This window comes from Dipodomys merriami, unplaced genomic scaffold (assembly GCF_024711535.1).
Source record: "Dipodomys merriami isolate MVZ:Mamm:240054 unplaced genomic scaffold, mDipMer1.0.p SCAF_17, whole genome shotgun sequence".
Lineage (NCBI taxonomy): Eukaryota > Metazoa > Chordata > Mammalia > Rodentia > Heteromyidae > Dipodomys > Dipodomys merriami.
In genome coordinates, this window is record NW_027203048.1 from 31,652,171 (window position 1) to 31,678,303 (window position 26,133).

Sequence of the window (26,133 nt, forward strand, 5' to 3'; positions counted from 1 at the left end):
GCAAGTGAAAAGCCCTGAATTCAGATCTGAGTAGCACCAAAAATGTGGAGTATCTCATTAAATATCTTTATATTGATTATATGTTGACATGATTTAAATGTGTTTAAGATTGTCCTCGAGAGTTCAGCTATTTTTTTAATGTGGCAACTAAGAAGATTTTTATCTCCTATGTGGTACATTCCATATTTCTGTTATCCAGTGCTGCTCTTAATCTTTTAACTGAATTGTTATAATTATTTGTAGGGAAAAATTGACCACATCAATATAAATATTACAAGTTATGTTATTCAATATTGGAAATTATTTTAATCAAGTATTTTTTTAGTTCAGCTATCTGTGCATATATATCATTTCTTGGTAGAATGTGGTAGAGTTTAGCATTGAGTCTATTCCACTTTTCATTTTTTTTACAAATTAAGCACTGAGAGTTTATTCTCATTAAAAGTAGGCAAGATAGAAATGATTTTGTCATAGCAGTGTTTTTCTGTTCTTTAAGCTCCTTCTGTATTATAGGACAAATAATATTTTGATTTTGATATATCACAAAAGTAGTAATCAATCTATTCATTTATGCCTCTGTTCAATTTTGTTAAAAAGTAAAGAACTAGAGATCACTTGATTTTCAAAGGATCCCTCCTCCAGTCATGAAGAGTTGTACTATGAATTGCCTCTTTGTTTTGGTGCCCCTGGAAGGTTCCATGCCCCAGCATAACACCCATGCTAAGATTCCTGATGGAGGACAGTGACCTCAAAAGAGGGAGAAGAAGAGTATTGTGAAAGGAGAGATGAAGTAAGAAAGCCTGATCAGGGGCGAGTTCACAGAAGGATGGATTTCAGGAAAGAACATATTTAGTAGCTGAGGATCTTGGATCAGATCAGTGCCCAGGTGCCTCTTAGAAAGTCATCCTGTGCTCAGAGCTCCTCTTCTAGCTAACACAAAACAATTGTGTTTTGGGCTCCGCTTGCACATATTTTCCTCAGCATGTTTGCTTTGTTTCTGAGAACACCTGCATCTCACATTTCCTGTTCATTCAACCAGCATGCATTTCTCTGCCTTGTCCTTCAGTTACAGAGGCTATGACTGTAGAAACAATCTGTTCTACACACAAGCTGGAGAAGTGGTCTACCATATTGCCGCAGTTGCTGTTGTGTACAACAGGCAACAACACACCCAGAGACTCTACCTGGGGCATGACGATGACATTCTCAGCCTGACCATCCATCCCGTGAAGGATTATGTGGCCACTGGACAGGTGTGTATCTCTCCTCTAAGACTGGGGGCCTAGCCAAAGAGAGAGGACAAATTCAAGAAGTACTGAGTAGAAGTAAATATGAGGCAGGAGGCTGAAGATTCAGAGAACATTGGATCATTCTGTAATGATGGAAGAATGAACCAATCAACATATTCTAGAATCGTAGGAAGCCTCTTAGGAACTGTCTTTTTGAAGGGATGAAATCTGAATGAGAACAGCTGGTAGTGAACAGTTTATGAAGGAACAACTTTTGTATTTCCTTATCACTATATAACCAGCATTTAACATATCTTACATAGTAAATATTGTTTGTACCAAAAATATTTAACTATTGTAACAGCTAGGTTGTAGTAATTTTTACAAAACTGTAAGAAAAGCATAAGACTGTAGCTAACATCACTTTATGCTCTAGCCTTGAAAAACAAAACCTTACACTTTATATGAACTATTTTCTAGAATGCCTAAACCTTGAATTGAGTCTGTAACTAAAAAGTTGCTCAAAACCAAGGCCTTCTGTCTGTTCTGACATTTAGCAGAGAAGGGAGAGCAATAAAACTTGAGTAAACAAAGTATCTGTTAAACTAAGGATGATCTTGCTAGGAAAATGGTGGAAGTATCCAAAGTATTCTCAGTGTATTCTTTTTTTCAGGCATGTATATTTTGCTTTTGTTTAGTTTGATCACAAACTTTTCATTGATGGTAATACTCCAATGTCCACTAAGCTACAAATTCCAAGAACAATCTCTTGATGTTTTGTCAAAGGTTAGCACGAGACCATTAAATTCTGTCTCTGAGACTTGACATCCAGGTGGTAGCGGCTTCTGAGTGGATTTCTTAACTTAAGCTTGATGAGATTCATGGTTGAAATTGAGAGAGTCAAAGGTATCAACCCATAGAAAACGTGCATCTGGGGAGAAAAATGAGCAATAATCTTTATAGTGCTTATAAAAATACCCTAAAACATACCACTTTACAAACTGGTTTGCTCCTGTCCAACTGCAGGGTTGACCATCAGTTCTGAGTTAGCTGACATCAGTGAGCTTCACAGAAAGTCATCATTGCTTTGCCTTACTACTTGCACTTACTTTTTTATCTGTCTTATAAAGAAGTTATTCCCGGTTCATGAGATTTATTACCTTTCTTTTGAAAGTGAAGGCCAGAGATTGGTTCTTTGCATATACCAGTACTGTAACTGGCAGATAAGATGCCAGCAGTCATTGGTAGGGGATGGGAAATGAACTGGGGAAAGGTGTGAGTAGAGTCTAGACCTCCACAAAGCAGGTAGGGGCTCCCTGGGTCCCTATGGCTGCTAGTTTTCTGTTTTGGAGTCATCATACTCAGTAAGGTCTTTTTTCCCCTTTGTATTATAAGGAATATTATTTTGCTATTTTAATTTCTTTCTGTTGTTGAAATTAGTACAGTAGAAGCTCATATCCCCACAAGGACAATTTGCCTTAGTGACAGATAGTAAAGCCATGAAACTTTTATTTCTCAGGGATAGAAGCAGAGTTGGGCCTTCCAGTGGTAGAAAATCATTAAGAGGCCAGGTACTGGTGGCTCATACCTATAATCCTAGCTATTCAGGAGGCTGAGATCTGAGGATCATGGTTCAAAGCCAGCCTGAGCAAGAAAGTCTGTGAGATTCTTATCTCCAATAAACCACCAGAAAACCAGAAGTGGCGCTGTGGCTCAAGTGGTAGAGTGCTAGCCTTGATCTGAAGAGCTGAGGGATAATGCCCAAGCCCAGAGTTCAGGCCCCACAACCAATTAAAACAGAGAGAGAGAGAGAGATAGAGAGAGAGAGAGAGAGATTAAGAGTGGGAAGAACTTTGTGGATAATGTCATAACACACACAGGACTTCTTTGACCACAAAGTAGAGTCTTATGAAATATGACAAAGCAGCATAGGGAAAGATTAAAAAAAAGAAAGTACAGTGGACATTTGAAATGGGTCTTAAAGGTCTCTTAACTGAGGGTAGGGTGTGGTAACTCACACCTGTAATCCTAGCTATGCAGAAGGCTGAGTTTGGGAGGATTGTGGTTCAAGGACAGCCTGGACAAAAAACTACTGAGACTCATCTCAATAATGAGTTTGCAGCCACTCAGGGCTAAAACATGAGGCCCTATCTGAAAAATAAAGTAAAAAAAAAAAATTGCTGGGAGCAGAGCTCAAGTGGGTTAACAAGCATTAAAACCAAGTTCAAACTCTGGTACTGGGGGGGCGGGGTAGGAGAAAAATGCTTTTAACTGGGAGCCCTGAGCCAATTGTTTTCATCTGGAAAATTGAGGGACCAGGTTATTTCCGGTGTTCTTTCCACTTTCCAGATAATGTGCACTTCTTGATTTGTGAGTAGTGCTTGATTCTAAGGCACCAAATTCTTTATAGTTTATAAATAATTCACAATACACTCGTCTTGTTATTCCAGGTGGGAAGAGACGCGGCTATCCACGTGTGGGACACACAAACGCTAAAATGCTTGTCCTTGCTGAAAGGACAGCATCAGAGAGGGGTGTGCGCCCTCGAGTTTTCAGGTAAGCAACCTCAGTGACTTCCACCAGAGTCACTGCAGATGGCTCTATGGTTCATTTTATTTCCAGATCATTTTCTGTCCCCATTTGGTTCTGTTTGTGATGAGGTCAGCCCAGCCTGATACTGGGAGTCCGATATGACCAGTTTACCAGATTGGAAAAATGTGGTCTTCAGATGACACACCCTTTGCTAGTCTTCCCGCCTCCCTCTCCCAGGTCAGGCCAGAGTGCACACTGGGTCCGGATTTGCTTGAGCGATCTGAAATCCAGAGCAGCTGCTGCTGCTGTTGCCAAGGCTTAGCTACAAATATCTGGCAGCCGCTCGGGACATCCATTCCACCTCCAAATGAGTAGAGAAGCTTCTGACTGAAAATATAAAGGCGCTGGGGGGATGGCCGCAGCTCCTCTGAAATGGGCCACTTTACAACATTGGTATTTTGGAAATAAATTCCATAGTAGACAAAAATAAAACGGGAGCTTTCCTCTCCTCCATTTACATACTGCTACACAAATACTAGCTGATGAGTGCCATTTTCTTTAGAGAAAGTCTCTTTTAAGTTAGAATTTGAGGATGAGGGTCCAAAAAATAACAAAAGATGTTATTACCTAGAAATTTTCAATGATCTCAGTAGTAGAAAGTAGGTCAGGTGTAAAACAGCAACTCCTCCTAAATGTGCTATATAAAACAAACTCTAATGTCCTTTGTCTGAATGCCATTTAAGTATTGAATGTATGTCATGTTAGTCACTAAGGCCTATGAATCCACACTCCAATCATCCTTTTACATTCTATCCGCTCTGCTCCGACAGTTCAAGCCCTCGCGTCCTCTCATCCATGTGATTGTAGTCTCTGATTCCGTCCCTGCTCCTCTAGTCCTTCCTACCTATTCTAAAGTCTTCTGGAAGCATAGTGGTCATTGCTACCATGTCCTGCCCTTGGTCAAAGCCTTTCCTGACCTGGCCTTGACCTTCTTTTCTAGCATTTTTCTTGCACCAACCCGTTCATGTGCCTCGCATCTTCCTACCAGTAAAACCTCCATGTGCTTCCATTCTCCTCAGCCTCTGATCGTTACTCAGGCTGTTTGCATGTATTGGTGCAAGTCCTACCATCCTTTAAGACCAAGCTGAACATTTTCTCCTCCATCCTTTCTGGTAGAAATCATCCATCTCTAGCCGGGTGCTGGTGGCTCACGCCTGTAGTCCTAGCTGAGATCTGAGGATCACAGTTCAAAGCCAGCCCGGGCAGGAAAGACTGTGAGACTCCTATCTCCAAAAAAACCACCAGAAAACCGGAAGTGGCGCTGTAGCTCAAGTGGTAGAGTGCTCGCCTTGAGCTGAAGAGCTGAAGGACAGCGCCCAGGCCCAGAGTTCAAGCCCCATGGCTGACAAAAAAAAAAAAAAAAAAAGAAAAAGAAATCATCCATCTCTCTTCTGCATTCTTCAGTTTGTTGTTTTGATGGTTTTTGTGGCACCTGTCAGCGGCCGTGTTTCGCTGTATTACTTTGTGTCGCATCTCCTGTGCCCTGTGCTTGGCGTACACTAACACAGGCAGGAAAGCCCACCTCTGTTCCCACCACACATGGTGTCATGGCAGGCACAGAAAATGCTTTTAAGTGTTGGCGATGAATAAACAAACACATGAAGTTTTGCATAATGAGCTGTGACTTGCCTTTAACTATTAGTAGAATGCACATTACAAACCATGTGTGGGTGGACATTGTCTTTATCCCTTGCCAGTGCAAAGCACAGTATTTTATTTTTTTTACAACATGCACATTTCACATGCTATGATCCACTATACAAATTGGAATTGCTAAATCATTATCAGAAATGACTCCCTACCTCTGGTGGTTGTGAACTGGTAAAATCAAGGCTAGACAGTCCTTCCTTACTGGTACTCACTGGGACAGTCCTGGTACTTATCAGGGTCCCTGTGTGTCATGGGGAGAGAAGACTATTCAACACACTGTCTGCAAGTTAAATGTTCAGATACACACTTGATAAGCAAGTCAAAGGTTTCCAAAAGCTTGGGCAAGCAATGTTAAAATACGTGATCTATGTGTCCTTGGTAAAGCAGTAAAATCTAAGTGGAAACCATAATTTTAGTTTATATATGGCTCCATCCCAAAGACTTGAATGAATTTCTTCTGCTTTTTCTCCACAATTGTTCTGCTTCTCAGCATGAATTCAGTTACCTTTTTCCTAAAATGTATTTTGCTGGTACATACATATGTGTATGCCTAATGAAAAATAAACATTCATTTAATTATATAAATACAAGACACTCAAGCAGCGAAAGACAATAAAGCCTAAATGTTTATAGGATTATGGGAATTCAGTATACCCAGGTTTTGGTCACATGGAAAATTGATTCAATAATGCTAGAAAACAATTTGGCAGGGTTTCATAAAAGCTATAATTTAAAGTGTCAAGTTTGTTCACTATGTATATTCCATGAACATTTCTACATATCAAGTAAAGGAAAACATAGAATTCAAAATGGCATCTCATTGATTCCATGTGAAAATGTATATGTGTGTTAACATAAACAAAGGAATTTTATGTGGCAGGGAAGTTAGAGAAATATAAATAGGATTTTTTAATTATTAGAGTCATTCTTCTATAGAGTTGATTATACAAGGGGCTTTAGAATAATCTGTTATAATTGCTTGCTAAAGCAAATGAACAAAGATATTATTAATCAAAAATTTTTCTTATAATATGATCCATGATTCCAGATGATGCAGACAAGGAGTAGATTTTATTACTCCACCAAACTGAGCAGCTCTTTTAATGTTTTGATTCCTGGTCACTTCTAGAGAAAGGGCCATCTTTGTTTTTGCCCTGTAGTGGTGAAAGTGTTTCTACAGGAAAAGAAAACTATCCTGGACAGAAATGTTCAGCCACATGGATACTTTCTAGCCTAAATGTCATCTGCATATTAAAAAAAAACTTTATGGGATAATAGATAGATAAGCACACATTTAACCCTAAGTTGATTTCCTCATGTTCACTTGAAAAAGCCTATGCATTTTTAATGAGTCTGGAATAGAAGGACCAACTTATTATTGTCAGAATAAAAAGTTTCTCTTTCTAATTTGTCCTTTACTGTTGACAGTAAGTGCTTTCGAATTATTTGTGGACTCTGTCACGGCCATCCATAATTAATGCCTACTGTGACTGGAAAGATTTGAAAGGGCACTCTTACCTAGACTCAAAAATATGGCCTCAAATAGAAAAACAGCTAACTGGTCAAGGAACAATAGGTTTTCGAAGCTAAGGTCAAGTCCCCACAGGGGCATCAAAAGCCAGCAAAAATGAAAAGAAAGCCAATTATATTTCCAATGTGCGTGCTATGAAGAAATAAATAGCTTTTACCTGCATGCTTCAAGACAAGTGCCCAGAGAGGAGGTGTGGCTGTCGGGCCACCTCTGGATTTGTACCATTCCTTTCAGGGCTGCCCACAGCTGGGGTTGCTTGCTGGGGTAGAGAAGGTCACATAACAGAGTGGAAGCTGATGAAGCAACCCCCTCCCTGCATACATACAATCTACACAATTATCCTTAAGCCTGCCTCAGAAGGCAGAAACTTTAAAAACTGTCATTTTAAATGTGTAGATACTTGCATCCTAAGAACAAATTCATGCAGCTACACAGCTGTCAAAACACAACCTAAACTTTAGAATTCACAAAGGCCAAAAGAGAAAGGATATTGAATATTTATGCAGTGCTTTTGAAAAGAATGGTAATCAAGACATTTGAGTTTTTAGAGCAAAATTACATGGTGCCTTTTCTTTGCTGTCATATCACCTATAGACACATCTGTTTTTATTAGCAGATTATGTATTATTGTAGAGTTGATGTACAAAGGAGTTACAGTTACATGAATGAGGTAATGAGTAATGAGTATGATTCTTTTTGAACCATGTCTCCCCTTCTATCAGCCTCTCCCAGTCTTTCCCTCCCGTCCCCACCCATAAGATAGCCAATCATTTTCCACATAGCATCTAGTGAGCATCACTGTCATATTTGTTCATCCTGTTCCACATCTTATGTTTCCTCCCTTACCCTCTCAAATACAAACAAACAAATAAGGCAAAAAGAAAAGAAAGAAAAACAGCAACAATGGCAACTAAAAATGTCTCTTGTTTCCTTTTCTTGGAGTTCATTTCATAGAATATATATACATATATTTTTTTTCAGTCAGTCGTGGGGCTTGAACTCTGGGCCTGAGCGCTGTCCCTCAGCTCTTCAGTTTAAGGCAAGCACACTACCACTTGAGCCACAGCGCCACTTCCGGTTTTCTGGTGGTTTATTGGAGATAAGAGTCTCATAGACTTTTCCTGCCCAGGCTGGCTTTAAACTGTGATTCTCAGATCTCAGCCTCCTGACTAGCTAGGATTACAGGCGTGAGCCACCAACGCCTAGCTTCATAGAAAATTATTTTATATGATCATCTGTACATAGTTATTGAGACTTTGTCCACCACTCCTATGCATATCCTCCTTTGGCCTCTGTATGTGAATGACTAGAGTCCTATATAAATTAGCATGTCCCAGTGTGTGTGCAGATAGACAGACAGAGAGACATAATCTATCTTTATCTTCCTTGTCTCCTTCAGTATAACTGCCATCATCAGCATTCACTAAAAACTAGCTCAGTGTAAGGATTATGTGATACAATTATCATTAATCTTAAAAGATGGATGATGCTCAAAGAGAGAGAGAAAACATAAAAAATGCAATCACTTGATACAGAACCATGCTAAAGAAACATAGCCAGGCCATACCAGTAGTGAATAGAAAGTCATTATTGGTCCCTTTTCCCAAGTGCATTTGCCAGAGACCTTGCCCAATTTGAAGTCTGGTTAAATGCAAGCATCTGGACATTGGTTGTTGGTTGTATTCACCACCTGGTGGTGACAGTCACTCCAGGAAAGTACAGGAAGTCTGCATGAAATTCTGTAGCTTTGCAGATTCAAGTTACTTTAAATCTTTAAATGATATGTAATAGTGGTTGTGGGTGGGGAGGGCTTGGTTTATTAAGCTGAATGCTTTCTTCCTCCTACTCTTATTCTTCCTCTAGACAGGGAAGAGCAGACTAGTGTTTCCCTTTTGCACAGAGGAGGGTCTTTGCATAGCCACATGCATTCAAAGGATGACCATTGGTTAGAATTTGAAGTAGGGTTACTAGATATAGCCAGTAAAAATACAAGGGACTCAATTAAATTTGTTTTTTGGGCTCTACTCTAGGCCTGCCATTTGAAAGTAACAGTTGAGATCCTGAGGGGGTCAGTGGATGGGCAGGCAGTGTATCATATACTGGTGTTGCTTTACCCTAATGCCTGGTCCTCTAGTCACAGGAGAGACCCTGATAGCCTGATGCAGAATGAGCTGGATCTCCTAGTCCCTGCATGGGGAGCAGAGTTTCTTTATGAACCTAGCCTCTGACAAAGCAGCAAAAGAAAGGCTTTTTGACTGAATCTCTTCTCCTTTCTTGAACAATAAAAGAAATATCATTGCTTCTGTTGTTCTGTTCTCTCTACTTTAAAAGGTTTTGAGTGAGAGTCAAGTGCTAGTGGCCCATGCCTATAATCCTAACTACTCAGGAGACTGGGATCTAAGGATTATAGTTCAAAACCAGCCCGGGCAGGAAATCCCAGAAAGTGCATCTATGGCTCAAGTGATAAAGTGCTAGTCTTGAGCAAAAAAAGTTCAGGGGTAGTGCTCAGGCCCTGAGTTCAACTCCCACAACAGTGCCTGCATGCATACACACACACACACACACACACACACACACACACACACACACACACACACACACACACACACACACACACACACACACACACACACACACACACACACACACACACACACACACACACAGTTGGGGATGAGATACAGCCTAACTGTCCTAATTCTAGTAATCATTGATAATACTATAAATGCTTAATAATTAGGAAAATATTCATGATATCATAGAAGAGATAAGATGATCGGTTGTCTAGTATGAGACTGCTTTTTTCAGAGGACATTTAGAAAAGGACCAAATATAGGCCTAGGAATGGGGATGCTTTTAGTATTTTCTTTAGTATGTTTTCTAAATGTCGTATAGCAAGCACATGACATTTGAAATAGGGGGAAAATATAATATCAGAAATTTTTAATTGAAAATCATCTTTTGAAAGAGACTTACAAAGTTAAAATTTGAAAGAACTTTTGAAGTTAACTTTGGTTCTGATGATAGTGCTTTTATCTTGGAGGGAAAAATGGAATCCCAGCTTAAAGTGGAAAATCAACTCAGAGTCACAAAAGCAAGTGACTCTTTCAGTAAATGTGATGAGGCAGGCTGGGAATGTGGCTTAGTGGTAGAGTGCTTGCCTCACATGCATGAAGCCCTGGGTTCGATTCCTTAGTACCACAAATGCAGAAAAAGCTGGAAGAAATGTTGTGGCTCAAGTGGTAGAGTGCTAGCCTTGAGCCAAAGAAGCTAAAGGACAATACCCAGAGTTCAAGCCCCAGGACTGGCTCCCCCAAAAATGTCATGAGTCTTGTCTCTGATACACAAAATTATCAGTCATAAGACTTTTGTGACATACCTGAGACATTACCCATAATTCTGTGTCTCAGATTAGAACGTCAGGTCAGTGATTGACTTCAGCAAGCAGTTATGTCCTAGGACGCTTGACTGATGCTGATCATGATTTTATTCTGTGCAGTCACCTGACTCTATTGTATTTCAAATATATTTGAGCCTAAAGAAGATTGTTAAGATCAAGTCTCCTTCATCTTTACAGCCTATAAATTTTTTGTGTGTTTTTGATAAAGAAAGAAGTCATTCGAGATTTGTGTTGTTTTTATGCAGCTGATGGAAAATGTCTGGTGTCGATTGGTTTGGATGATTTTCACAGTATTGTATTTTGGGACTGGAAAAAAGGAGAAAAAATAGCCACAACAAGGTAAGAAGCTGCTGGGTTCCTATGATATTTTGCTGATAGCATGCTTTGGTAAAAGATGATAGCTTTCATTTCCTGCTAAGCTTTCATCTTCAAACTCAGGTGGAAATTCACATAGAAAGCTTTCACACCCAAGCGAAAACATCACACTTGTTTTCTGGTGCCAAACCTGATGTACACCAGTGAATGTTTGTTGTAGAGAATTAGAAAATTCTGGAAGGGTTCCCAGAGAGCTCTTCATCACTTTGCTTTCAGGCATCTGGTGTATTACCTCAACCAAAGCTTTTGATCAGCAGCAGACCAGCAGCTTTCCTCAGGTTCATGCCTGGCCCCTTGTTTTCCCCCTGTCTTTGCATCTGTGAAGGATTGTCAGTGTCACTCGTCAGAAGCACCATTTGTCATAGGCAGCAGCATGCAGCAAAAGAGGCCCCGCCTGAGCATCTGCCACTTGCTTTCCGAGCAGGCAAATTGTTTCCCTAATCTCCCCCATCTTATAAATAGACTCTTCAAGACCAACTGCCGTTTATAGCCCACCTGTCCTCCCTCGCCCCGGCCTCCTTCCGTGCTGAATCAGCGCTAAGTCTGAACTTGACTTTCTACGACTTAACATCCAGCCCAGCCACGTGCCTGGCCCAGGTCAGAAGGCAAGATCATGGGGCAGCCGCCATCCAGCCAGACAACTTGTTGCCCAGGCCTCTGAAACGCCTCCTGCCTCCCTCTTCCTCACATTACCGGCGCCCTCCTGTGTGTTTTGCAACATCAAAACATGTTTAAATTCATGGTCTTGAGGCCCAGAGTTCACATTGTAAGTTAATATTGTCCTCTCCAATGCTAAATTGGGGAAATGCCGTTTTGACAGCACAGTTTCATGAATGAAGATCTACACATTGTTGGAGACAGTGGATGGAGCCTCGAGGACTGCAGCTGACCTTCTTAGGAGAAAGAGAGAAGCTTTTCTGATGACTACTCTCTCGAGCTGAAATTCTTGGCAGAGGGGCAGCTCATAAATCTGCCTGCACAAGTGCTTTCCTGCTGGCCCTACCCTTCCCTGCACACCGCGCAGGACTCAGAACTCTGCTTTCCTCCTGCACAAAGTCCTGAGTTTTAGTTTATATGTTTAATAGTGTACTACCTGCATCTATAAGTAATCTGAAGAAAAGCAAGTGCCTGATTTTCAAAGACAGAAACGCAACTTTCCTGCTAGAAAATCCTCCGCCACTGTGGCTGATCCAAGTTATTTGAGAGTTAATGGAAACCAAAGAAAGAATTCTTTCTTGTTTTCTTTTTGATGGTAAAGACATTTGAGTTCAAGACCTCACACTTGCTAGGCAGGCAGTCTTCTGTTGAACCAAGCTTATAGCGCTCTCTCTCTTCTCTTTCTGCCTGTCTCTCTCTCTCTCTCTCTCTCTCTCTCTCTCTCTCTCTCTCTCTCTCTCTCTATGTATATATACATACATATATATACATACATTTACATATAACACATATATACATACTTTTTAAAATTTATTGGTTGTTTTTGAAACATCTTACATTCTACCCAGGCAAACACTTGGACTGTGATCCTCCTTTTTTTTTTTTTTTTTTTTTGCTTCCTATCATGGCTAGGATGACAGTTACAGGTATATCTTACATACTTGTTGGATGGTATTACTTATATTTAACTAGCACAAAATAACCTAACATATCTTAATAATGCATTTTTATGGCCATTATCTTAATAATGCAGTTCACACTTAGTATTGTTTCTGAGGCCTATGAGCTATTCCCAAAACAAGACACCTGGTGAAAGAACTATCTTCAGAGAACATTTGGCAATCATGGCATTAGCCAAGGGCTCTTTCCCAGGAAGAAAGTCAGGGACTGGTAACGCACTTTGGACAAATACATACTAAATGTAACTGTGATTATTCATATTTATAAAAATACCTACTTGTATAATATTGACCATAGTAAACAGTTTCATAAGTACTTAAATTACCAACAAGACAATTAAGCAAAAATTCTATTTATGGCCTTAGCTGACAGTGCTGAGCTAACTAAGCCAGGAGTGGTAATACATGGCTCTAATCTCAGAACTTGGAACACTGAGGCAGAAGGATCTTGAGTTTGAGGCCAGCCTGTATTACCTGCTGAAACCCTGTCTCCAGAGAACAAAACCACAGCATTGTGAGCATGACTCAGGTGGTAGAACACCAGTTCATGAGCAAATGCATCAGATCCCAAGTTTGAGCCCCAGTCTTGGAAAAAACAAACAAAAACTCCCAAGGCCTTAAAAAAGTGACAAGGAAGCAATACTTTATGGAATGGCCTTGCCTGCATTCCAGGAGTCCTCTTCACTTTTCTAGTGGGCCTAACTCATGGTCAGAAACAATTGACCCTTCACTTTGTACCTCTGCATCGCAGGTATTGCCCACTGTGCCTTCTGCAAGGTTGGACTGACACCTGCCCCTGCCGGTATACTGAGCAGCAGTGGTTTCCACATCCAGGGTGGGACCCGTCTAACCCTGAGATGGCGTCTCAAACCACGCTGCCCACTCCTGTGTCTGTGTGCGGGCAGCGTGGCCTGGCATTCCTGGAGACCACCCCTCGTGTGTGACATGGTTAAGGAAATGTGCTCTATCAGCCCAGAGGAATGAGAGAGATACAGAAATGGCAGCACTGACATCTTATAAGATCTCTAAGAGACTTGAGCCAATCTTTGTTAGCAGTTTCTTTACACCTTTGCTAATTTAGATAAGTGATTGCAGTCATATCATTAGAAATGGAGAGAGAGAGAGAGAGTGTGTGTGTGTGTGTGTGTGCACTTGTGTGCATGTGTGTGTGTGTGTGTGTGTGTGTGTATGTGTGTGTGTGTATCTAGGGTTTGAACTCAGTGACTTGCATTTTGAAAGCCAGGAGAAGTAGACTTTTTATGAAATCTTATGAGTTGTTTGTATTTTAGGCCTGATTGGCCTTGGACTTCAATTCTCCTGACTTCAGCCTCCCAAGTAAGGAGCTAGGATTACAAGCGTGAGCTACCAGGGTTTGAACTTGAGACCTCATACTTGCTAGCAGGTGCTCTAGCACTTCACCTTGCAGTGGTAGCAATTTTTGCTTTAGTTATTTTTTTTCAGATACAATGTTACACTTTTGCCTTTGGCCATCCTGAGATGGTGGTCCTCCTCTCTCCGCTTCCTAAGTATCTGGGATTACAGGCACACACTAATACTCTGAAATAGCAGCTCACTCACATTTTACCTGGGCTGGCTTGGATACTCTTATCTCACTGTAGCTGGGATCAAAGGCATGAGCCACTCTGCCTCAAGTATCCATCTTCACTTTTGGCTCTTAAAGACATAACTGGAGAAAGCCTTCAAATCAATCCCACCTCCTCTTTTTCCAGCTAAATAGGATCCGGAGACACTGTTTCTCTCTCTCATTTTACTTTTTGTTATAAAAAATGCTCAAAAATTACACAAAAGTGGAAGGAATGGTAAATGGAACACCCTTGTGTAGCAGTCACCCAACTACAATAACTACCAGCATCCCACAAATCTCTCTTCAGTTGTCACTCTCTTTTCCTCTGTCTCTCTGTATCTGTCTCTGTCAGTCTGTCTCTCTCTGTTCTCATATATCTGTAATCTTAGCTTGAGAATAGGAGGTTTGAGGTTCAAGGCCACCTGGGGCAGAAAACTTAACAGGTCCCTTATAAATCCATAGCTAATGGCTATGGCAGGTTGAGGTTGAGAGGATCTTGATCTGAGACCAACATGGGCAGAAAAGTCCATGAGACTCCATCTCCCTGGGAGTAATCTGGACACAGTGCTACATGCCTGTGATCCCAGCAAGATGAGAAGCCTAAAAGTAAGCAGATGGTGACTCGAGTGTGATACCAGGTGGGAAGCAAGGCTCTATTCTAAAAATGACCAGTGAAAACTAGAGCAGAGGCGTGGCCCAGACTACAAGCATGAGTTCATGAGTATAAACCCTAAGTACAGCCAAAAAAGAAAAGAAAGGAAGGAAGGAAGAGGATTGAAATCTCAAAACATTGTATCGTTGGATCTGAACATGCTTAGCTGGACATTTCTAACTGGAAAGGGGCAGTTTTAGGAATTGTCATGCTGTTATTATTAAGTAAGGAGAAATAAAATCTTTTAGGACCGAGTCTTTTTGTCCAAAATCAGAGAAATAGGACTTTTTAGGTTGGTTTGTTGTTTTGTGGTACTGGAGTTTGAACCCAGGGCCTTGCATTTGCTAGGCAGACATTTAGCCACTTGAGCCCAGCACTTTTTGCTTTCATTATTTTTTGGAATAAGGTCTCACATGCATTCCTGGCCAGTTTATATCATGACTTTTCTGTTATAGCTGAGAAGACAAGTACATGCCACTCCACACAGTTTTTTTTAAGATGTAAAATACCTTATTATTATTATTATTATTATTATTATTATTATTATTATTATTATTAGGGTAGTATACAGAGGTGTTACAGTTAAAGGTCAAGTAATAACTACATTTCTTTCTAAACAATGTCACCCCTTCCCTCACTGTCTACTAGTTCCACCCCCCATCTCTACCCACAACTTGTATAGTTCACTTTCTTTCTTTCTTTCTTTCTTTCTTTCTTTCTTTCTTTCTTTCTTTCTTTCTTTCTTTCTTTCTTTCTTTCTTTCTTTCTTCCTTCCTTTCTTTTCTTTCCTTCCTTTCTTTCTTTCCTTCCTTTCTTTCCTTTCTTTCTTTCTTTCTTTCTTTCTTTCTTTCTTTCTTTCTTTCTTTCTTTCTTTCTTTCTTTCTTTCTTTCTTTCTTTCTTTCTTTCTTTTCTTTCTTTCCTTTCTTTTCTTTCTTTCTTCCTTTTTGTCAGTTGTGGGGCCTGAACTCTGGGCCTGGGCACTGTCCCTTAGCTCTTTAACTCAAGGCTAGCCACAGTGCCACTTCTGGCTTTTTCTGCTTTTGTGGTGCTGAGGGATCGAACCCAGGGCCTCATGCATGCAAGAAAAGCACTCTACCACTGAGCCACCCTCCCAGCCCTGTATAGTTCATTTTCAACATGTGTCCAATTGCCTTAGTGTGTTCAAGGTAATGTTTAATGTGAATAGTTATAAATTTTTTCCTGACCATATTGAGTGCCACTAAGTAAAAATAATACTTTTGAGTTTACACATACACACACACAAACACACATGTGCATACACACACACACAAGTGTCATGGGCAGGTAAATGGTGGTTCCATGTTCTGCCCTTAAAGAAAGGAGGATGTACCTGGTGCCGGTGGCTCAATCCTGTAATCCTAGCTACTCAGGAGACTGAGATCTGAGGATCATGGTTCAAAGCCAGCCCCGGCAGGAAAGTCTGTGAGACTCTTATCTCCAATAAACCACTAGAAAACTGGAAATGGTGCTGTGGCTCAAGTGGTAGAGCGCTCACCTTGAGCTGAAGAGTTCAAGCCCCATGACCGACAAACAAACAAACAAAAAAAAGGAGGACAACATACAATCTGTGTGGAAAACCAGCCTGTGTATAATTAGCTTTTTAAAAAATTCAGGTTTCTCAGGAAACAGGAAGATCCAAGGGCTCAGGCTGAAGCATCCATTAGTTCCTGTGTTATTGTGTTGAATGTCTCTTAAATAATAAATGAGTGTTACATTTTTGTCAAGTATTTTTCAGCCTCTGAAAATAGTAATATTAAAATAGTTATACATTAATAGTAATACATTAACACAATGAGTTATATTATTATTTACTTTGAGCTACCCTTGCATTTGGTCCTAATGATGCATTATTTTAAATGTTCATGTCGATTTTCTGATTTGCATTCATGTGGGCTATTATGCTTAACATACACAGAAGCAATGAACCAAATAACCCTAAAAGAGATTCAGGAAAGGCGTGCTTTCTGTCCTAGCTGGCTCCTGGACCACAATCTGCCTATTTTTGGCTCCCTGTTGTAGCTGAATGAAAGGCGTGTTCCACCCCACCAGGAATTCCATGCAGTCCCATCGTGGTAGCATTGATTTTTGTCTTATAGAAGCATTCTGGTGCATTGTAAATATTTCATTAATTTACACAAAGCATAACTACATAGCCTTTAGTGTCAGTATTGGGGTAAGAAAAGAGGACAGGAAAGCCACACTCATCACTTCAGTGTGGGCCCCTGTTCGCACTATAAATCATGCTCTAATTTGGTTGTACTTTTTGGTGTGCTTCATGAAAGTCACACCAGATGCATGCTGTTAATAAAACACTGTATCACCACTTCCATCCACACTGGATTATTTTCCCTCTTTGTCTGTTTCAGGGGACATAAAGATAAAATCTTTGTGGTGAAGTGTAACCCACACCATGTGGATAAACTGGTCACAGTTGGGATAAAGCACATCAAGTTCTGGCAACAAGCAGGTACTGTTGTGGGGCCTTTTCACTTCCGGATTGATAGTGTGGCCCTTTGCAAAGGGTACCTGGCCACTATGAGGACCCCTGTGCCAGTTAAGCTAAAACGGAACAGAAATAAATATTCCCTCCCATGTTACTTTGGACTGTTTAATGTCTAAGCTATGAGGCTTATATATGGTGCTATGCACACTTATCAGTATATAGAATGCTTTGGGAAATAGTCTCCTGGGAAAATGATTATTTTTATCTTGAGTTGTCTGGTGCTGAAAGCAATAATTATGGTGGACTGCTAAGTAGGAAATAATCATTTTGGTTGGGTGAATAAAGTTTCCAATATTTTGAGGGTTCTTTTATTAATCTGTCATTACATTTAGTGCATGAATTCAACCCTGCCCCTGAGCACAGAAAGTAGTTAAAATAAACACTTGTGGATCACATGCTGCTGGTGGCAATGGGAAAGTAGGCATGGGAAAACATGGAAGAATAATTTGCCCTCCTCACTAATAAATCAGACCTGTTATGGTAATCACGTCTGAATTATTACATCAGCTCCATCATTTTTTTTCTTTTTGTGCTGGTACTGAACTCAGGGCTTAAACTCAGGGCTTAGGTACTGATCCTTAGCTTTTTCGCTCCAGGCTGGCATCCTACCACTTGAGCTACAGCTCCATTTCTGGTATTTTGGTGATTAATTGGAGATAAGAGCCTCTCCGACTTTTCCGCTCCAGCTGGCTTCAAACCACGATCCTCAGATCTCAAGCCTTCTGTGTAGCTAGGATTGTAGGCATGAACCACATGGCTCATTTTGTGCATCTTTGTGTACTCACGATGCTAACACACTGGCTGTTCATTGAAGATGGTCATACTACCTGATCATAGGAAGTGTCTGCTTTTTAAAAAATACTGAGTGTTCTTGGTCTTCTCCAGGTGGAGGCTTCACCTCCAGGAGAGGTGTTTTTGGAAGCGTTGGCAAACTAGAGACGATGATGTGTGTTTCTTATGGGCGAATGGAAGATCTCGTGTTCTCGGGAGCCGCCACTGGTGACATTTTTATCTGGAAAGATGTTCTGCTCCTGAAGACAGTGAAAGCTCATGACGGGCCCGTGTTTGCTATGTATGCGCTGGATAAGGTGCAGTGTGCTATTCAGAAAAGGTTTCTGGAATTTTAGGGTGTCTTTAGAAGGACCATTATGAGGATGCCTGGATCTAAAATTAGTTCAGTTTAAGTTAGGAAGTAGCTGTCATGAAGCTCTAGTCAAAGGAAGATAAAGAGAACACACAAATATTTGTATCATTTCTTTTTCATCAATAATCATTTCCTTATTACAATTTCTCTGCATTTGCTGGCTCTAATCCCTAGGAGACTATTAGGAAGTACAGGGATAAGGCAAAGTGTAGTGGCTCATGCCTACAATCTCAGCTACTTGGAAAGTGGAGACAGGAAGATCACATCGTAAGGCTAACCCTAGCCAAAAGCTAGTGAGACTTTATCTCTAATAACAAGCTATACATGGTGAATCATGCCTATAATCTCTAGCTGCTCTGCGGTATAGGTAGGAGGATCATAGACCCAGGGTGGTCCAGGGAAGAAAGCATTAGACCCTATTTGAAAATTAACTAAAATACAAACAAACAAAAACCTGGAGGCATGCCACAAATGGTAGAGTATTTACTTAGAAAGCTCAAAGCCCAGAGTTAAAAAACATAGTACTAAGCTGGGCACTGGTGGCTCACTCCTACTACTCAGGAGGCTGAGATCTGAGGATTGCGTTTCAAAGCCAGCCGGGCAGGAAAGTCCATGAGACTCTGATTTCCAGTTAACCACCAGGAAACTGGAAGTGGCGCTATGGCTTAAGTGGTAGAGCGCTAGCCTTGAGCTGAAGAACTGAGACAGCACCGAGGCTCAGAGTTGAAGCCCCATGACTGACAAAAAAACCCACACAAAAAAGTGTGAATAAATCTAATATATAGTTCAGCAATGTCTTTTGCCTTAGTAGCACAATGAGCAGATACCAAGTGATTTACTTCTTGTCTCACACATCAACTAGTTATGATGAAAGTGATTTTCATAACCAGTTTGCTCCTGTGTAGACAGGTTCAGCTTCACTGAAAGTGACAGAATGAAGGCTTCTCATAAACATAATACTAGATACAACAGAATAGGAGGTCAACAGTTATAGCTCTATGTTGTTTAGGAAATGACAATGAAAGAAGCCTATATTTTTCAATACTGATGCAATGTTTTTGTTAATATAACTTTAATCGTGTGTGTGTGTGTGTGTGTGTGTGTGTGTGTGTGTGTGTGTGTTAGTTCTGGGGCTTGAACTCAGGACCTAGGCACTGTCCCTTAGCTTTTTTGCTCAAGGCTAGTATTCTACCACTTGAGACACATCTCCACTTCTGGCTTTTTTGGTGCTTAATTGGAGATAAGAGTCTCGTGGGCTTTCCTACTTGGATTGGCTTCAAACTGTGATCCTCAGATCTCAGCTTCCTAAATAGCTAGGGTTATAGGCATAAGCCACCAGCACCTGGCTTTTAACTTTTATTTACTTCTTTTTTCTTGAGATGGAATCTTGCAATGCACCCTTAATTATTTAGCCTCCTGCTTCTACCTCCTAATACTGGGTTTACAGGCATGGCCTCCCACACCTGGCTCTTCCTAAATATTTTCAATCTGTAGTCACAAGATTCCATAGATGCAGAAGGCTAACTGGAATAACAATAATTCATACTGAATTGCATTAAATTAAAAGCTTGAAAATGCAATGGAAAACTTAATACTTCTCTTAACAACAACAATCACACACACACATACACACACACACACACACACACACACACACACACACACACACACACACACACACACACACACACAGAACTCTTCCAAGAACAGTTAGTATATAGGATAAATTTCCAGAGAAGAAAACTATTTCTAGAATTAAGAAATTGTAATCTTGGACTAGAATAAAGGTTGTAGTTTTTTTTAAGTCCAACATGTCAAGCATTTTAACATGAAACAAGTTGGTTTTATTATACAAATACTGATGTTTTCTCTTGGGGGGAACCATTTAGTTATTGAATATTAAACAGGCTTCAGTGTGTGTGTGAGACATTAGGGGTAGAGTATAGGGCCTCCTGTGCTATTCAGGCCTCTACCATTGAGTCCCCACCCCAACACTTTTCTTTTCCTTTTTCTTTTGTTTGTTTGTTGGTCGTGGGGCTTGAACTCTGGGCCTAGGTTGTCCCTGAGCTCTTCAGCTCAAAGCTAGCACTCTACTAGGAGATAAGAATCTCCAGGACTTTCCCTCCAGGGCTGCCAGCAATCCTCAGATCTCAGCCTCCTCAGTAGCTAGGATTATCAGCGTAAGCTACCGGCTCCAACACTTTTTTAAAAAATTGTGATGCTCACTCCAGTTCATCTGGCCGGTGTTTGTGAGGTACCGGGAGCTTTGCTGATGTTTGTGGCTTTCCTTGTCATTTGGGAACTCATATTCAAGATAGAGGAGAACAAGGCCCAGAACCAGCCAGCCATGGGCCAAGGGCTGGCCGGTGATCTAAATGTCTATGAGTAGACACACAGTAACAAAACAAACAAACAAAGAAAAAAAGAAAAAGAAAAGAAAAAAAAGAAAGTGCTTAATATTAATGGATGCTTCTAGAAAAAAATACCATACGAAGATTGTTAGCACCAGGTTTTTAAGTCTTAGGCAGAAAATATACCTAAGGCTACCTTCCCCAGGAGGAGTCCTGTTGGGTGGGTGACCAGTTGGTGGCTTGGATGTGTCTGTAATTCTTCCTTGTGTACCTTCCTAGGGTTTTGTCACAGGTGGAAAGGATGGAATTGTGGAGCTCTGGGATGACATGTTTGAACGATGCTTAAAGACCTATGCCATTAAGAGAGCAGCATTGTCAACAAGCTCAAAAGGTGCTACCTCCAACTGTCCATGGGAAGCTTTCTGTTTTCAATATGCTACATGTCCCAGTAGTAGCTTATTGCCAAGTCAGTTCTCCTCCTTCCATCCCTTCCTAGTATGTGGTGCTTTAGGGCTAGAAGAATGAAACATATACTATCAGTCTTCTTATTGTGGCACTAAATACAACATTTCCCCTCTCAGGTCTACTTTTGGAAGATAACCCTTCAATTCGTGCCATCACTCTGGGCCATGGCCATATCCTGGTGGGGACCAAAAATGGAGAGATTCTGGAAATTGATAAGAGTGGCCCAATGACGCTGCTTGTACAGGTACTGTGTGTGCACATGTTGTGAGACACAGTTCCCCTTAGGACTGTGGCTGGGTTGTGCAAGGGTTGTGTGGTCTTCTGCTGCTGCTATGTGATGTGTTTCACAAACCAGCAACAAAACTGGTTTGTCATCTGTTCCTGTGGGTCAGGAGTCTGAGCAGGGGCCCGCTCAGGCTATAGTTCAAATTCATCCTTGTGATTGTAGGATTGAGGCTTTCCTTCTTGCTGGTTGCTGACCAGAAACTGCCCTCAGCTGGTGCAGGCTACTCAAATTCCTTGACATATAGCATTTCTCATTGTCAACAAGGAAGGAAAACTTACCCCATTGTCACAAGCAGCAGGATCCTCTTCTTCACACACAGCATCATGAACTCTCTGTCACTTGTACCACCTTTTGTTGTCTGGAAACAAGCCACAGGTCATGTCTCAAGTGAAGGGAGGTGATTGCACCAGGCTCTGAGAACCAAGAGGTTCACGAGGGTCACCCCACAACCCTGTCATTGCACTCCATCCTCCAGACACTGAAAAATACCCCCTCCCACAGTTCCCACACCCCTATCAATGGCAATACCTTCTCTCATTGAGAATCTTCTCACCCAAATTAGGTCTAGACGTGTGGGGCTCCTGAGATGATACCATTTTCCTCCCTGTATGTCTGTGTCTCTGTCTGTACATCTGTCTGTCCCTCCCTCCCTCTCCTTCTCCCACTCCCTCTCCTTCTCCCCTTTTCCTCTCTCTCTTGCTCTCTTTCTCTCTTTCTCTCTCTCTCTCTCTTGCTCTCTCCTCTCTCTCTGGTGAGAGGAGATAGTTATCTGCTCCTCCCATACTGAGACACAGCCTCCTCACTCCACCCTTCCATCAAGAATCATAAGTAGATAAAACGAGATTCAGAAGCTGAGTAATGATAAGATCTCCCTTGAGGGAGGGGGGCTGGATATGGACCTAGGTAGAGGTTTCTGTCTGCTGTGGTCATGGGTGGGCCTTACTTGCAGGTGAGTAGTCAGAATCAAAGTTTAGGGCCCAGCTCAGGCAAAACATTAGTGAATCCTATCATACTTTTTGTTTTTTAGAATGTTTAATTGTTATAATAAAGGTAATGTACAAAGGGGATACAGTTACATAAGTCAGGTAATGAGTACATTTCTTTTTGAACAGTATTACCCCTTTCCTCCCTCTGTCCCATTTTCCCCTCCCATCCCCACCCACCAGCTGTAGAGTTCATTTCAATATAGTATCTAGTGAGTACCACTGCTGCATTTATTCCTCTTTGACCCTCCTATTCTGTGGCTTCCCTTGCCCTCCCAAAGACAGGTAAATGAACAAACAATGCAAAAAGAAAAGAAGCCAAAAACAGCAAGAAAGAAAAAAACCCTCTTGTTTCCATTTCCTGAACTTCATTTTGATGAATATTATTTATATGATCAGAAGCACATAGACATCACACCTTTGGATTCCTCTTCTAAGAGTATCCTCCTTTGGTCTCACTGTGTGTGATGTCTATAGAGTGTGAATGTCTGTATAATTTGCCATGCCCCAGTGTGGGTCTAGCTTCTGCATATGAAAGAAAACATTCACATTTTGTCTCTCTGAGCTTGGCTTACCTCACTTAACATGATTTGTTCTAGAGCCATCCATTTTCCTGCAAATGACATAATATTATTTCTAATGGCTGTGTAAAATTCTGTTGTGTATAGATACCATTGTTGGCCCCATTCATATATTGTGGGGCATCTGGGCTGTTTCCCAGCTATCTTGGCTATTGTGAATAGTGCAACAATGAACATGAATAAACAAGTGTCTTTACAGTATCCTGGCTCTTGATGTTCTGGGGAGATGTCCAGGGGTGGTATGGCTGGGTTTTAGGGAATATCCATGTTTAGTTTTTTGATGAATCTCCAGACTGCTGTCCAGAGTGGTTGTACTAGTTTACATTCCCACTAACAATACAATAGGGTTCCTCTTCCCCCACATTCCTACCAACATCTGTTGTTCAAATTCATGATTTTGGCCAATCTAACTGGAGTGAGATGAAATTTCACAGTTGTTTTGATTTGCATTTCCTTTATGGCAAGAGATGATGAGCATTTCCTCATGTGTTTCTTTGCCATTCTTACCTCTTCTTCTGAGAAGTCTCTTCTTAGCTCCTTTGCTCATTCAGTGACCAGTTTATTAGCTTTGGGTAGAGTTGATTTCTTGAACATCTTGTTTATTTTGAATATTAGGCCTTTGTCAGATGTGTTGCTGGTAAAGATCTTCTTGTAGTCTGTTGGCTGTCTTTCTAGTTTAATAACTATATCCTTGGCTGTGCAGAATCTTTTTATTTTCAAGTAATCCAATTTGTCACACCTCTTTCCAATTTGCTGCGCCCCTGGGACACTTAAGCTTCTGCCTATGCCTGTAAGTTTTAGTGTCTCTCCTATTGCCTCTTGCAGTAATTTCAAAGCTTCAGGTCTGAGATTGAGGTCTTTGATCCACTTAGAGTTGATATTTGTGCATGGTGACAAACAGGGATCCACTTTTAGTTTTCTGCATATGGATGCCCAGTTTTCCCAAAACCAGTTATTGAAGAGGCTATCTTTTTTTTTGGGGGGGGGGTCCGGTTGTGGGGCCTGAACTCTGGGCCTGGGCACTGTCCCTCAGCTCTTCAGCTCAAGGCTAGCGCTCTACCACTTGAGCCACAGTGCCACTTCTGGCTTTTTTCTTTTTACTTATGTGGTGCTGAGGAATGGAACCCAGGGCCTCATGCATGCATGGCAAGCGCTCTACCACTGAGCCAACTTCCCAGTCCAAGAAGAAGCTATCTTTTACCCCCTGTATGTCTTTGTATCCCTTATCAAATATTAGATGACTAATGATATTGCTTTATTTCCAGGTTTTCTAGTCTGACCCATTGATGTTTGATATATTTTTGTGCCAGTACAAAACTGGTTTTGTTATTATAGCTCTATAGTAGAGCTTGAGGTCTTGGGTTATGATGCCACCAGCATTGTTTTATTTTGCTTAGAACTGCTTTGGCTATTTGATGTTTTTTGTTGTTCCATATGAACTTTTGGATTGTTTCTCTATCTTTATTTCTTTATTTATTTTTGTCGATTGTGGAGTTTGGACTCTGGGTTGGGCGCTGTCCTTCAGCTCTTCTGCTCAAGGCTAGCACTCTGCCACTTAAAGCACAGTGCCCACTCCTGGCTCTTTCTGCTTATGTGGTGTTGAGGAATTGAACCCAGGGCCTTATGCATGCAAGGCAAGCACTCTACCACCCAGCCACCTTCCCAGCCCTCTTTATAAAGAACTTTATTGGTGATTTGTTAGGATTGCATTAACTTTGTATATCATGTTTGGCAATATGGCATGTTCACAATATTGATTCTACCTATCTGTGAACTTGAAAAGTCTTTCCATTTCATGATATTATCTTTGAATTCTTTCTTCAGATTTTTATAGTTTTCACTATAAAGGTCTTTTGCTTTCTTGGTTAGGTTTATTCCTAGATTTTTCTTTTGAGGAAAATGATGTTGTTTTCCTTATTTCCCTCTCTGCTTGTATATTGTTAGTATATAGAAGAACTACTTACTTTTTATTTTTACTTTTTGTTGGTTGTGGGGTTTGAACTCAGTACCTGAGCACTGGTCCTGAGCTCTTTGGTTCAAGGTTGATGTTCTACTGCTTTGAGCCACAGCTCCATTTCTGGGTTTTGGGTGGTTAATTGGAGATAAGAGTCTCACAGTGACTTTTCTGCCCAGCCTGGCTTCGAACCACAATCCTTAGATCTCAGCCTACTGAGTAGCTGGGATTACAGGTGTGAGCCACCAGCCCCCATCAAGGCTACTTATTTTTGTGGGTTAATTTTGTATCCTGCTATTTTTCCAAAGTTATTGATCATCTCTAAGAGCTTGGAGATGGAGTCTTTGGGGTTCTGCAGATGTAAGATTGTGCCATCCTATGTGGATCCCTTTCATGTCTTTTGCTTGCCTTACTGCTCTAGATAGTAATTCCAGAACTGTATTTAAGAGGAGTGGAGAGAGTGGACATCCTTGCCTTGTTCCTGATTTTAAAGGAAATGGTTTTAGTTTTTTACTGTTCAGTGTAATGTTGCCTGTTTGTCTGTTGTATATAGCCTTTATTGTTTTGAGGTCTGTTCCTTCTATTCCTAGCTTCTCCAGAACTTTTAACATGAGTAGGTGTAGAGTTTTGTTAAAGACTTTTTCTGCATCTGTAGAGATGATTGTGTGGCTTTGTCTTTGGCTCTGTTGATGTGATGCATTGCATTTATTGATTTATGTATGTGAAACCAACCTTGCACCTCTGGGATAAAACCCACTTGATCATAATAGTGAGATCCTGTCTTAAAGAACAACTCAGGTATAGTGATATACATCTATAATCCCAGCTATACAGGTGACATTGGCAGGAAGATCAGAGTTTTCATTTGGCTTGTGCAAAAACGCAGATCCTATCTGGAGAATAACTAAAGCAAAAGGAGTCCTGGGTGCAGTGCAAGTGGTAGAGTACACATGAACCTGAATCCAAACTCCATGCCAACAAAACAAAACCAAATAAAAGCACTCAAAAACACTACAGCTAATTGTGGCCGGCACCAGGATAAGAATCATGAGTTATAGTAGCCTTGAGGTAGGACCTCTAGGCCCTTTTCCTTTTAAATGAATTCCTTTTTATTCTGTCCATGGTTTATAAAATTTAAAATTATTGAAAACTGTTTTTAACCCTCAAATGTTTGAGAGATTAAGTTCCATGCATGCTATATTCATAGTTTTTCA

At 40.9% G+C, this 26,133-nt stretch overlaps 1 protein-coding gene across 2 annotated transcripts in view; it reads left to right on the forward strand.

Annotated features, from left to right (window-relative positions):
• Positions 1-26,133, forward strand: part of Eml6 (EMAP like 6) — a 251,333-nt gene that overhangs the window by 151,297 nt on the left and 73,903 nt on the right. For both annotated transcript variants that reach the window (XM_070025631.1, XM_070025632.1), the window contains exons 14-20: positions 1,067-1,253; positions 3,680-3,785; positions 10,648-10,741; positions 17,019-17,119; positions 18,041-18,243; positions 20,930-21,041; positions 21,232-21,359. In XM_070025631.1, the coding sequence (XP_069881732.1) occupies positions 1,067-1,253; positions 3,680-3,785; positions 10,648-10,741; positions 17,019-17,119; positions 18,041-18,243; positions 20,930-21,041; positions 21,232-21,359 (931 nt within the window). The remainder of the gene's footprint in view (positions 1-1,066; positions 1,254-3,679; positions 3,786-10,647; positions 10,742-17,018; positions 17,120-18,040; positions 18,244-20,929; positions 21,042-21,231; positions 21,360-26,133) is intronic.